We start from the raw sequence: 15,270 nt of genomic DNA on the forward strand, positions 1-15,270 counted from the left end.
ACTTCCTCGGCTTAAGCAATACATATAGATCCCACTTTTCACGCGCTACTTGTTTTTTGCTATTAATTGCGTAATATTATTACGTCATCTCATACACGGTAAGGGATAGTGTTTCTTAAAGTCCTAGGTTTTCTTCTGCCATTCACCCTTTAAATTTACTTTCCTTCCAAACAAATACCCTGGTGGTAGGCCAACAGCAGAGCACGTTGGCCTACCACCAGGGTATTTGTTCGGAAGGAAAGTAAATTTAAAGGGTGACTGGCTTAAGAAAACCTAGGCCTTTAAGTATTATCGAACAGTACGCGATCAGGTCTACAAGTTTTCAGTTCCTTCCAAACTATTTATTTATTTTTTAACTTTTGCTGTAAAGGATTTAGATTATCAATGATCTGAACTTAAAATGCCAATCAATTTGGATAAATTTACAAGCGCCAAACCTTAAAGGGCGTCAACCGCGTTTGGAAAAAAAATCGAGTAGCTCCTCCTTTTTCGTACCTTATGATATCGTAAATTCTGGCCAATCATATTCTCGGATTTTTCCAGCCCCATTTCCGGAGATCGTACGATTAAACGGTAATATTCAAACGCCCGTGTGGCCCTTTACGATAATGATTCGATCGAATGTTAAAAAATTTTGATGCTAATGAAATCTAAATATACCCAATTCTGTTTGGATCAAATAGATTATTATTTAATTTATAATAACATATTTTGAATCAAAGTCGAATTTGGAAACAAAGGGTACACGTAGTTAAAACCCCACCCGAAGAAACCAACGATTCCCGAACTACACCTCTTTATAAGACGGTTAGCGCTTAGGAACCAAGGGAGTACGCTTTTCAAATAGACCATATTTTGCATAAATTGGATCCTCGCTTCTGATATGTTTTAGGTATGCGCGGAAGGCGAAATGTCACCAGACGCTTTGACCTTTTCAACTATGCGCCACGTAAGACGCTGAAACGCTCCGTCGTTGAATTCGTCTCGGAATCCAAATAAGCCAATTGCGACGAAACTAGTATTTGAGCCTTGCCAGGATCTTATTGCAAATTTAAAGCGAGGGGAAAATCTTGTTTAGTTTCGCCCGTTCCGCCTTAAAAATGCAAATTCCCGGGGACCATTTCGCTCGGATAAAAGTACTCGCCATAACAGGGAAGGGGGTCTTCCTCATCTCCGGGGATCTATCGATTTGACAAGATACTTGTCAAACTCCGAAATGGCTTCGGTTTTGAGTGCCGGAGCACGTCCATACACTCACTCAAATCGAATATTTGTTTCCATTCACTACTCTTCATGACCCGCCAAACCACGTAAGAGTATGGAGAGGAATTCTTCAAAAGATTCACCGACTAAATTTGAGACTGCTTTCCAAATTAAAATGGAAGCTTCCATCCAACGCGAACCAATAGCTTCTTTCTCTCTGCTAAATAATAGCGGTGCTTGTTAAAAAAAGGCGTTAAAACAAGATTGCCACGTTGGCATACAGCTTCACTTTCAATTTTTAAATCGCTGCTGATCTGAATTATTGGTAGCGATTAAGGTGTCTTTTTGCCAACCCACCGAGGGTTGATACGTCTGTAGACGCCGGATTTCATGCCGTGGCGCCAATTTAGGTATATTTATCCAGGTCTTTTCCTTGGAACTTAGGTTAAAAAGTAAAAATAGTGCTTTGAATTGATTATCCGTCGGTTTATTCCGGCGCAGTTTTCATAGCTCAGTAGGGGGCATTGGTATGAACAGTCTCTCGAAAGCCCCTTACGATCAATGATTTCACGCGTATAAGAATTCATTTCGGGATTTCTCGACACCAGCGCCCTCTTTTTTGGTCGTCTGTTTATGGCTGTCTACCGTTACCATCCCCCCGGTAGGAGGCGCTTTCTGGAATTGGCTTATTTTAAAACAACGTTTGCCCCTTTTCCACGATCTCCTAGAATAAGAAATAAAAGCGAGCTTTTCTTCCGTAGTCGCTGTGCAGTCTTGCCGCGTTGCCTGGCGCGTCGATATCGCGCCGTTGCCCTCAATTCCCTTAAGCCTTGGCAGCCGTCGGCTGCTTAGAGTTCGGACCTGGGCCCTGCTGGCTGCTGCTACCATTAACGGTAATTTGATGAGGCAAGTCGTTAAGTCGCAGTACCCCCACGACTCCCGAGGGAGTTTCTACTTAGTCGCTATCACGGCCGGGCCCCCATCCCCCGACCAAAAAAAGGGGGAAAAGAAGTAACCGTCGTCCCCCCGTTCATATATTTGAAGAGAATTTGCCACTTTTATCTCGCACTCTGAGCCAAGGCCTAACAAGAAAGGGCAATCACCCGCTCTTCACTATTACCGCTTCTTATACTTTTTCCTAGTCGCTCTCAACTCTTGACGAGAAAAAATGACGTCACCTTTCATATCGATGTTTACGGGGTTGCTTAAAACTGCCGAGTAGTTCTGGACATTTAACCCCCGCGTAGTTTTTCGAAGGGCGCCATTTTGAAACAAGGCCCACACCACCCGGCAATCGCGTGAGCACTCAAGTACGGCTTGTCTTTTGGTACGAGGACAGAAGTGTCCGAGATTTAACAGCATTCTGACTAAAACCTTCGCTTAAAAAGTTTCCCCCATTAATCCCTATAAGAAAGGGTTACCTGGAGACGCGTTTTTTAGCCCTCGTCCCAACGTTCTTTCTCATTAGCGTTAACTGCTTGGGTTTCTAAGCCTAATTGCTACTGATTACGTCTATTCAAATTACCCCTTACCCGCTTAAGGAAATTGCGATAGTTATTTTGTTCCTTGTTTTACCAAGGGTTCATTTACAAACTGAAGACTCTTTTCGAGATTAGTTGGACTTTCTAAAATTACGTATACTTCGAATAAATTTGATACTCTACAAAAAAGTAGAATAAAATTACTTCTATTGGTTTTTGACCTGAATTTCGCCTACTCACGTCTAAAATTAAAATTGAAAAATTATTATTTTGTGCTTGAAAAAATAGCACCATTACGAGCAAATTAGTGCCGTCATAAATTATCAGTGCCTGTTAGTTTTAACACACGGCAAAATGATTCATTGACACCTCCGTAATTGGTCGTCAGTAAAATGAAAAAAAGTGCCTTTAATTGAACGGCCACGCTTGAAAGCGAGGCAAATTAATTCAAATGAATTCTATTTTTGCTTCAGAATGCGTCGGACTTTGTGGAGCGTTACTTTTCAATGCAAATACCCCTAATTCGGGGTTCCCTAGCGTCGAATCGGCCAAAATTGATGATGGTCAAAGTATGGGCTATTCGCGAATGCCAAATCCAAGCGTCTGCGCTTAAGACTCGCTCTTAAAACGCAACCAAAGGCTAAGGAGTAGCGTTTAGCGACGAAACTGGATCTTCCCAAGCGTGTGGAAGTGACAAGCGAGCCTTATCAGTTTTGCGGCCCCGAATATCGTACCAGAGCCATCTTTTAACCCAAAAAAATTATTACGCTACATTGAGCATTCTCGTCTGCATTTCAATTTTCAAACTTCATATTTGAAAAGGCGAAAACATTTCGAATTCCTAATTTGCTCGATCGCCGTCTCAAAAACAGTCGATTCTAAAGAGTCATAAATTTCCAAATTAAAATCGTACTTTAGAGCGCGAATTATTACGTCGTTAGAAACGGGCTTAAAATAGGAGGTTGTAAATTTATTTCCAGACATATATAGTCTGAACATAGACTAAGAAAGGTTTCACTAGGACATTTCGCGCTCGAATTTAGGACCATGTAAAGTCTCAGCACGGGAGGGCGCCACGTATATCAAAATGCTGGTGCGAACCAAATTCGAAGGACTCAAATATTATTAGAAATCAGATGTGATACACGTGAGGTACTATATGGGTTTGAAAATAATATGCACGTGATCACCACTTTCTTAAAAATCCGCTGGGCGCGCGGCCGTTCGCACCATTAACGAAGTCGGGGGGTCTCGCGCCGCCGGTTATACAGGAAAAAGCTAAGGGGAGTCACACGCGAAATGTCCTTGTGAAACCTTTCTTGGTCTATGGTCTGAAGCCGTAGTCTATTCCGTGGCAAAAGCAAAACCAGGGTATTTAAATTAAATCAATTTTCATTCCATTAATTATTAAAGCTCATTTTATACTCAACTGGAAAAGTAACTCTGCGATTCAAGATTTATATTTCGATATTTTACATAATCAAATAATTTTGAATTGAATTCACTTAAGCAAAAGTAAATATTGAGAAAGTCTAACACTATCGCCTCGACCTGCGACATCTTATTTGAGGGGTAAAAAATTCTTGGCTTTGGTGATGCCTTCCCCCTCGCCATTTTTCAGGAACATTAAGTGTATCGATGTACTCCGCCGCGGTAAAAATAGTTCGCTTTAAAATACGCGGATATTAAAGTTTCGCTGGCGATAATTTTATAATTTATTTTCCAAAATAAAGTATATAAAGTAGATATATGATTGAACCTAAAATACGACATTTTAAAAACAATAATACGACGTTTTGAAATAGATACACATGTAACTTAAATCAGTGCTTTCGGTAAGCCTAATATGACGTGCTATCTCAATATTTACTTTTGACCTAAGTACAAAAACCAGGTCAACTAACATAACAAAAAAATATTTTCATTTTACTCTTATTCATAAGAATATCCGAATAATTAATTTAATAGCGGGTCAATTACAATAAGAATGAAGATCATTAATAGTTACGTGATTAACGCGTGGCTCTCTTTCTGAAGGGCTCTGTCATTTTCAAAGATAATTATGAAGTTGCCTACATTTTCCAACAATTGGTCTAAAAGCTAACAAATGAACCCCAATTTCCCGTAAATTGTTATTTCGGTACAAATAATTTTCCAGGAATCACGGGGGTCTCTCTACAATTACTGATCGTACCTAGGTCTTCTATGGAGCGGCAACCTCATTTTATTTCCGTATGGAGTCCACGAGGATCTTGTTAACTGCCGTTTTTGAGATCCGTGTCTCCTTATTTCCTGGAAAATCTTGCCCCTTGTCCAATTTTCTTTGAGAAGTGGTAAATCAATGACGGAAAAGCGACCTCTACTGTCTGGAGAAATGCGGGCGCAAGTGTGGCGTGTAGTACCGAATAGATCCATTTTATATTTGGTGCACAGAGGAATATTCCGGGGCTTTAAAACAGTTTGGGATATTTTCCATCGTTTCTAGGAAAGATGGCTCACACGCCTTCGCTTTTGGGGAATTGTATATACCTTTATCGGAAAGTGAGAAATCAGCCTGCCATCTGCTTCCTGACTTTCGTTTATAGCGTATTTTTGTTTCTACTACAGTTGTAATCTTTTGCTCGACCCATATTTCAACCTCACGAACACTTTGTATTTTCAAAAAGTGAACACTATACGCCATATGACACGTGCTCGATATAACAACATTTGGTTTTTATTACGATACGAGTTTTTGGTACTTTTAGGCGTTTTCGAGAGTTTGAGACCGTCAGTTTTTATTTGTAAAATATTAAATTTCGAGATGCTTGTACCGTTTCGTAAAATTAACGAGCGATGAATTAACTATAATACTTACAGCTTTCAATTTCGATGGTACACATTTGCCTGTCCATAGGGAAATATTGCAAATCCATTGGACAACTCGCTGTTACCGTCAACCTGTAACAAAAGAAATCTAAATTAATACATTGGTTATATTTAAGCAGGGGCTTAGGAACGTTCTAGAAGTTCGAGGCGGCATAGAGAAACCAAAAGAGGTCTGGAGAATGGTTTTGAATTTTTAATGGAGTGTAGCTTCTCCGAATGCACGTGTACATTTTACTACTATGTAAATTGGCGGGAAAAGACTGAAATTTAAACACAGTTGAGTTTTTTATGCTTTCAAAATGAGAATTTGAGCCTTTTGAAGTTTTCAACTGACCAAAAAGTTGGAGGGGGCAATAACATTAGTTGCCCCTCCCAGAAAATTTCTAGGGAGGGGCATTGCCCTCCTCCCCCCCCCGGTTCCTACTCCCCTGTATTTAAGCAATTTATGCTTGAATTATGTCATATTTCGAGAACTCCTAGAAGAATTCAAAGATTTTAAAATTCGTAGCTTGCATGTGGATGTGGCTCATGATTGTTGCCATGGTAAAGAGTTTAAGTTGGCCATGACATTAAGACGCCCATGGTGGTCACGTGATTATTTCGCAGGATCGGGTGCCGTTTTTGCCTCGTGATCTGTGACGTTAAAGTATGTCAAGGGCGGGGCTTTGGTATGGTTACGACGCTACGAGAAAGTACCCAATATAAATTTAAGAATAAAATACACGATACCAAATAGGTCTTTAATTCAAAAACGAATTAATAATTACATAATTTAGCCAGAATTTCCAACAGAACACGGGTTTCGCCCTATTTAGGGCCCATCAGTACCGTGCAGAAAATCTAGAGTGCAAGCTAACAAACTGAAAAGAGGGAAACTAAAATGTATTTATTTATTAAATTGAACCGATACGCGGTATTAAGATCGATAGGCCTTCGAGGCGAAGTTACAAGTCTTAACTTCACCTTGAAGGCCTATCGGCAGTAGTACCACGTATCGGTTCAATTTAATAAATGATTATATTTAAGTTTGGTCTTTTTTACCTCTTCAACGTTGTTCAATATTAATATATCATGGTTCTACGAGTTAGCTTTTCTATAAAGGGCTCAAAGCGCTATTATCAAATGATTCCGAAATGTAATTTCTGAGCAAATTGCAAAGTGGGAATTCTTCTTGTTAAGAAATAAGTGATCGCTAATTGCCTTCAGCTGTATCCGTTTTTCTTTTGTCTCAGTCAATAAGCAGTGTCAATTGCAACCCGATAAAGTGGACATTTATTTTTGGTAAGAAAAGGCGAGCAATTTCTACAAAGGCCATCATGATTTACACGTTGATGGGGAAAATCGACACTCGCGAAAAGCCGAAGAAAACGTCATTCCTTTCCGGAGATAAACACAAGCGTCGCTCCTAAGATTTAAGCTTAGGTAAGCGAAGTTACGGAAAATTGAGAAGCTAGAGGCTAAAAAGCTGAGCAAACAATTCGATCGAGGTAACATTTCTTTGAACGCCATTGTAATTCTGACCAACGCTTCGCGCCAGCCCATAGGTAATAGAAATATAAAAAAAGTGTGTCGGCCAAAAAATGTAAACCCGTAAAGGAAGAAAAAGTAGTCGGGAGGAACTTTTGTCGGGTTTCCCCTCGGGTTTCGAGTCGGTCGGGATTGGAATAGGGTTCCAGTCGGCGGAACTGATGGGACGCCGTTTCCGCGTGGAGGTGGTTCGTGATGATTTTCACCAATACACGCGACCTTTCGAAATTTTATTTTGTCTCCTTTTTCTCTTTAACAACGTGTATTCTGCCACTTCTAATTCTCTCGGGAAGAGACGTCTCAACTCTAACTCCGAGCGACTCTAAAATCCCACTACCACCAATACGTTTTTCCCTTTTTTTGTAGGGAATACTTTTCCAGAGGAAGAATTTCTATTGTTTCCAGATTGGTCCGAGCCCCCTTTATATATAACTTGATTTCCGCGTTCTCAATTGAACGAGTTAGACATTGACGATAATTTCTACTTTTCTATAACTTTAGAGAATGTAAACGCTAAGAGAGAGCATTTAGTACTGTGTTGTTGATGTGAAATTATACCGCTTATAGTTTTTTTTTAAATTTTACGGGTGAAAACTACATTTAAAGGGAGTATCTTTGTAGCTATCCAAAGGTTTCATTATTGACCGCTTCTTTATTTGGACTTTTGACATTTTTGGCGCTGCTCAGTTGTTTGTTGTGTAGGTAAACCCTAGAATTGTCGGGGTCTTCCGTTAAGAACGCGTTGAAGATTATATTATTTTTTATTCAATAGATAAGGCTCTCAAAATTATTCGTAAAACGTCTTGATCAAGTAATTTATATTTCTGTATTACCCGATTAATTTTTTCATAAATTTGTGAAATTAATCGGAAAACGGCGTTTTTTTTTCAATAAAAAGCTCAAATTTTATGAAAATTACATGTTTTTTAATAATTTTCCGAAATATTAAACGGTAAATTTCTTTATTTACATTTTTTTCCCAAAAAAAATCAATTTCAACATGGATAATGATTAACCGTCCCCGACCTCTATTATTTTTAAAGGGAGTTTAAGCTTAATCGAAAAAACTAGCGCCGATCAGCCCTAGCAGGAATGTGAAATTCGTTGATCCACAATAAGAATGCTAGTTCATACTCCTTTTAAAGCGGAAACTTTTATATTTTTCAGATATATGTGTTTACTTTCGTTTTAAGAGTTGTTCATCACCATAATTCGTATTAAAACAGATTTAAAGGCAGATTTAAGGAGGGGGGGGGGAACTAACAAGGAGACTACCCGAGGTGTTTATCTCCAATTTGGGTGGTAAGTAGACCTTCATGTAACTTGAAAATCCCTAAAAGGGTGGACCAGAATGGACTTTAGTTTTGCCAAGGCAACCAAAAATGTTTTTCACAACTTAAAAACTGATTTAAAATAAAATAAAATTACGTAATAAAAAGACTGGATACTTCATGGCTAAAATTTATATATTTTTATTTACATGGGCGAGCTTTCGGACCGTGGTCCCTTTTCAAGCCGAGGATTACAAATGAAAATTAAAAATGAACAATCATAAGATTTCACACAAAAATACATTTAAATGTAAATAAAAATATATAAATTTTAGCCATGAAGTATCCAGTCTTTTTGTTACGTAATTTTATTTTATTTTAAATTCTAAAGCCATGACAGGTAAAACCTTTCAAATTATAAATTAAAAACTGATTACTCGTATTTACCCAATATATGTATATTTACTCATATTTACCAAAATTGACGTAATATTGGTCCAAATGTACTAGATTTAGCCATGATCTGAATTATGTATCTAATTGATGAACCTTTTTTAATTTTTTGAAAAATATTGTTAGGGAGGACCCTTAAAATCTTCGATTTTCCCATGTTAATTTTCATAGAGAAAATCAGTTTTTAAGTTGTGAAAAATGTTTTTGGTTGCCATGGCAAAACGAAAGCCCATTCTTGTCCACCCTTTTAGGAATTTTTAAGTTACATGAAGGTCTACTTACCACCCGAGTTTGAACCAAATCGGAGATAACCACCTCGGGTAGTCTCCTTGTAAGTTGGGACCTATAATATTTTACATTAAAAGATATTTTTAAAGACTAATTTAAAGAAATGTGGTATATCTTCACAATTTTTTAAAAATAATTGTAGTCAAATTGGTAAACAAATTTATCAGATGGAAATGAATATTTTAAAACTCTTTGCTTAAATTTGAGCCTTGAAACCGTACTATAAATTGAAAAGTTCGCTGAGTAACATGTTTCAATACGTTTAAATGTTTCAAAATTTTTATTAGCGTTTCGGTGTCAATCTGAATAGTTATAAATTAAGAGCCATTTAATTTTAATACGATACCTAAAAAACAACGCCACTCGGTGGAAGTCGTGAAAAAACTAAAACGCGCACGCGCTGCTGGTGTGAGATAAATCGCGAGTCATACTAGTCGCCGTGGTTAAAATTTCCAATGAGCCAGAAGCTCTAATGGACTAGGGAATTCGGTGTTAGATTTACCTAATTTAATTAGGGCCCTACCTGGAGAATCGTTTATCAAATTTAAAACATCGTTGCCATCGTAAATTCGCAACGCTCAATAACAAAAAAGCAAGTGTTTATGACACGCTTCTCTTAAAATGGATCGATTGATTTTAAATATATCTGCATTTTTAACCGTATTAGAAAGATTTAATGCGGTATAACTTAAGCAAATTTTGTTAGTACGTTTTTTCTTTATTTGGTAGAAACGTTGGTTTACGGAAAACTGACTAAAACCAATGAATGATGTGTTTAATTCAGTTTTTTATCAGCGGTAAAATATAGATTTTGTCGCGTGTTTGCCAACCATGACTGAAATACCAAAAACCAATAAAAAATTAACAAAACCAAATCTAACGTGTCTGTTGGGATTTAAATGAACTATTTTTTTATTTGACAATATGTACAATAACCGAGGTTATTGATATAATTTAAGTACCGTTCAGACTATGCAATTCTATTGGTGCCAAATTAGTTATTCATATCATATTAACCAATTAATTGGCCACCCTACGTTGTTCACCCTTTTCCATCAAACAATTCGTTTATATTCAATTTATGTGGGTTGCAATTACCATGACAATTGCCCACACGAGGGCTAGCGAGTTGGCTTTTCCCAATTTTGTATTTTATATTGTCGTCCGCTATAATGTTTGCTGTGTGAAATTTAGAAATTAGATTTTCCCTGTCAAAATTATTTATGTGTGCTATTTCGATAATAGCGATATTGATAGTTAGGGGACGACGGGTCGGATATTTCAAAGTTACGGAAAAGCTTAATTTCATTGGTTGAGTTTCAAATAGTTATATATCTCAAACAAATCGGTCACCTAACCGAAAAATGTTGGCCTATCAAAAAGTGAAACGACGTTTGCTGTTCACACTGCTTAATTCACTGCCAATTAGTTGGACAAGTTTGGTGGCCAACCTAATTCGCCTTAAAAAGTCTGAACGCCCTTTAGTTTTCAATAAGCGAGTTTTAATAATACCTGACACACGCCCAGTTAGACGAAAAAGCAGACGAGGATGGCACTTTGACATCATACCTCTCAGCGTGATCTCGTTGACCTACGACATCAGCTTAGGCTTCCCTTTGCTGTGACAAGTACCATCCTATTAGTCATTTTTAAAGCCGATGGTTGTGAGGTTATTGAAACTCGCTTATTATATTAAGCCTTAGTTCAGTTGTTAGAAACCTGTATTCGGGTAGTGGTATCTCGATTATTTCTATAATACCTTTTAGAGTTTTGAACTCCAACTTTTTCTCAGCTCTACTCTCTCTTTGGACTATCTCAGATCCGAAGCGGGAGCCGATGGCAATAGCGCGAGCGAGTCTGAGGGGTTGGGTAGTGGGGGAAGATGGGATTTTTAGCGAACCCGTTATTTTCTATAGAACCCAAATCTCTCGTGATCGAATCCGACATGTGAGAGAGAAAAATTACGATTGCCGAACTAGCCTCGTTTTCCAGCAGCGCGCCTCCGATTTCTCTTCTTCCTTCCTTCTTCCTTACAGTAGCACCATCTCTTTATATATCAACGATTTTTCCTCGCCCCCGTGACAAACCATTTTAAGATACGTTATGAAATCATGGAATCTGTTCCATTGCGCCGAATCCCATTCGACCGAACCCAATCCCATTCGACCGAAAAAGCCGCACTTTGGCGGATTTAGGATTCGGTCTAATGGGATTGTCGACCGAAAAACCCGCACTTTTCCGGGTTTACGATTCGGTTTTATCCGTTTCAGCATCTGTCAGAACAGCATGCAGTGTTACCTAACCTAACCTAACCTAACCTAACCTAACCTAACCTTACTTATACTATGCAATTTCATTAAATTTTATTAGATATAGATACAAATTTTAAGCAATTTATTTTTTACATAAAAATTTAGCGTAAAAAGAAAAACAATTTTTTTTGCGGTTGCTCAATTGTGAATATTGCGTCGGTCGAATGGGATTTGGCGCAATGGGAAGATACCAAATCATGTATTTACTGCCATATTTGAGTAACGTTGAAGTTTTTACCTCTCCGAGGGGACTTTGTACCCTAGGAGGGGTTACACAACCAACGTGTCTGTCTGTCTGTCTGTCTGTGGGTGGGTGGGTCTGTCTGTCTGTCAGGCCTGCGAACGCGTTCGCATTTTCGAGGCAAAGGGTAATCACTGCGTACGCAGTTTTTTAGAATTAGGGAAAAGGTTTTTCCAAAAGCGCCCTCTTTTTGTCATTGGGTGTAGTATAATTTTTTAATCGGCCGGCATTCGAACCCGAGCCCTCTTGAACGACAGGTGAGCGTTCTACCGCAGAACCACGGATACCGTTACGCTTCACTGGAAATTAAAAACTCTTCCGAGGATAGGTATATTTTGGCTTGCCAACTTGTTATTGGGGTTATTCTACCAATTCCAACTATACTACTAAATTTTCATTATGGTCCAAATAGTTTAGAGCTATATTATTTATGTTTTACTCAATATTTTAATATTTTATGGAGTACCGTAGCATTTTATAATGGGAGTATTCTACCAAATACAAATACTTAGTGCTATGATATTTATATTTTCATAAATTAATTAGTATTTTATTAATATTTTATCTCGTACGGTATAATTTTTAAAGGGATTATTCTACCAATTCCAACTACACTCGATAATTTTTCCTATTATCCAAATATATCTAAGTGCAATAATATTTATATTTTAATCAATAATACTTAGATTATATCAAGTACCGTAGAATTTGTAAATCTAACTATACTACTAAATTTTCATTAAAATACAAATACCCTATTCTTTAACATTTTTAATATTTAATTAATATTTAATATTATATTCGTTGGAAAATCCTTTTGTCCGAAGCGCTACGCTTGCTAAGCTAATAAATAGAAGTTATTTTTTATAAAAAGAAATTAGGATATTTTAGAGCTAAGCATTTTTAAGTTGATCAAGGCTATTTCTATTGAATCAGTAATTACTCAGACTAAAGGAAGTTAAAGGCGAAAGTGCTAAACACTCCGCGAATTTGAACAGAATTTATTTAACGACAAGAACGAAGTGAAACGCGTTATTAGTGATCTTCGCCAGCTTGTTTAGCCTTCGATCCGAAGTATGGAAGCAAAGCGGGAAATTTTGAACTGCAAGATAAAAAAAAAATATTTATTCTTTCCTCTTATGAGTTGAGAGAAAAACCGAATACATTATTTATCGTAAAATGGTTTAGTCTAGTCAGCACCGCGAACTTCATTCTTAGTAAATATGCTTTGACGTTTAGTTTTAATTTTAAATCCGCTTCAAAAGCCTTTTTCTTGGTGTTTTTTAAAAATTCATCGACATTTTGGGAAACGCGATTTCGCGAAGTTTTAACACTTTATGAAGCTTATGTTAGCCATTGTTATTTCTTCGGTGAAATATGTCTCGATAACGTCATCTTTTGATTTTTATTAGGTCATACTATTTTTATGTCAGGAGTCAACCCTTTCAAACGCAGACTTAATATGGAATTTTAAGGCTATTAAATTATACCAGAATAATATAAATATTTCGTATTTCCTGTCAAAAAGGAAATCAGAAGAAAGCACTTAATCATATTAAATATTAAACCTCATTGAGAATATTCTTTCTATTGAGAAAGAATAATTTATAAATAAGCTTTGCTATTAAAGTATTAAAATGCGGTCCTATTCGGGATATTAAGTTGCTTGCTACTTAAGAAATCTGATGTACAATTACCAATAAATGGAAGTAATAACAAATATTCGAAATTTTAAAAATTAAAAAGCAAATATTGAAAATTTCAGATATAAAAAATATTGGAAATTTTATAAAATAAAATTTGGAAATTTTATAAAATAAAATTTGGAAATTTTAGAAATTCAGAGAAATATTGGAAATCGATGGAAATATTACCAATATTTGAGATATATCGAAAACATTCTAGAAATATCGGAAATATTTGAGATATATCGAAAATATTCTAGAAATATCGGAAATATTTGAGAAATATTAGAAAGTAGAAATATCGGAAGTATTTGAGAAACATTAAAAAATAGAAATATAGAAAAATTTGAGAAATATGGGAATTTTTTATAAATATGCGTAATATTTGAAAAATATGGGAATTTTTTATAAATATGCGTAATATTTGAGAAATATTGGAAAATAATGAGAACTATATGAAGAAATATCGGAAATATTTGATATATAACGGAAAATAATGAGAACGTTATGAATAAATATCGGAAATATTTAAAAAAATATTGGAAAATAATGAGAACTCTATGAAGAAATATCGGAAATATTTGATATATAACGGAAAATAATGAGAACGTTATGAATAAATATTGGAAATATTTGAGAAATATTGGAAAATAATGAGAACTATATGAAGAAATATCGGAAATATTTGATATATAACGGAAAATAATGAGAACGTTATGAATAAATATCGGAAATATTTAAAAAAATATTGGAAAATAATGAGAACTCTATGAAGAAATATCGGAAATATTTGATATATAACGGAAAATAATGAGAACGTTATGAATAAATATTGGAAATATTTGAGAAATATTGGAAAATAATGAGAACTATATGAAGAAATATCGGAAATATTTGAGAAATATTGGAAAATAATGAGAACTATATGAAGAAATATCGGAAATATTTGAGAAATATTGGAAAATAATGAGAACTATATGAAGAAATATCGGAAATATTTGAGAAATATTGGAAAATAATGAGAACTATATGAAGAAATATCGGAAATATTTGATATATAACGGAAAATAATGAGAACGTTATGAATAAATATCGGAAATATTTAAAAAAATATTGGAAAATAATGAGAACTCTATGAAGAAATATCGGAAATATTTGATATATAACGGAAAATAATGAGAACGTTATGAATAAATATTGGAAATATTTGAGAAATATTGGAAAATAATGAGAACTATATGAAGAAATATCGGAAATATTTGAGAAATATTGGAAAATAATGAGAACTATATGAAGAAATATCGGAAATATTTGAGAAATATTGGAAAATAATGAGAACTATATGAAGGCATATCGGAAATATTTGAGAAATATTGGAAAATAATGAGAACTATATGAAGGCATATCGGAAATATTTAAAAAATATTGGAAAATAATGAGAACTTTATGAAGAAATCTCAGGAACTATTAGGAAATATTTGGAAATCTGGTGGCTGGCACCTCGAGAAAACTAAAATTAATATTATTATTATTATTACAATAAATATTTCGGTCACATTGAATTTTCACTCACGTAACTATTCGCATTCTCCGCATAAGCCTCGCTTAAGAAAATATTAGGTTGTCATATGGCGATTTTACATTACAACGTTGATGAAGGTCCAAAAATACATAGTGGGTAGAAAGAAGTGTTAATTATATCGTCCAATAGACGGAGCCACCTCATTTATCTCAATAACCCCAGTTTACGCATTTGCAGCTAATCAATACCCGGAGAGATTGCCCTTTCCCGCCTCCTGTTTAAATCCGAAATTTCCACTTCATCGTTCGTTTTTGAAAGAATATCAATAAAATAGTATCCTAGAATCTTCCTGGAATTTCGCCCTGCTCGAGTGACTGATTCATAAAACCAACTTTAAAATTGACGCGACATTGGCGACC

The 15,270-nt window shown here is 35.8% G+C and overlaps 1 protein-coding gene across 1 annotated transcript in view; it reads right to left on the minus strand.

Moving 5' to 3' along the window:
• Nucleotides 1-15,270, minus strand: part of LOC149943503 (gamma-aminobutyric acid receptor subunit beta-like) — a 182,789-nt gene that overhangs the window by 51,497 nt on the left and 116,022 nt on the right. The window contains exon 5 of the mRNA XM_090174893.1: nucleotides 5,542-5,624. Within this exon, the coding sequence (XP_090031019.1) occupies nucleotides 5,542-5,624 (83 nt within the window). The remainder of the gene's footprint in view (nucleotides 1-5,541; nucleotides 5,625-15,270) is intronic.

This window comes from Leiobunum rupestre, chromosome 5, assembly GCF_980474605.1.
Source record: "Leiobunum rupestre chromosome 5, qqLeiRupe1.1.hap1, whole genome shotgun sequence".
Taxonomy (NCBI): Eukaryota; Metazoa; Arthropoda; class Arachnida; order Opiliones; family Sclerosomatidae; genus Leiobunum; species Leiobunum rupestre.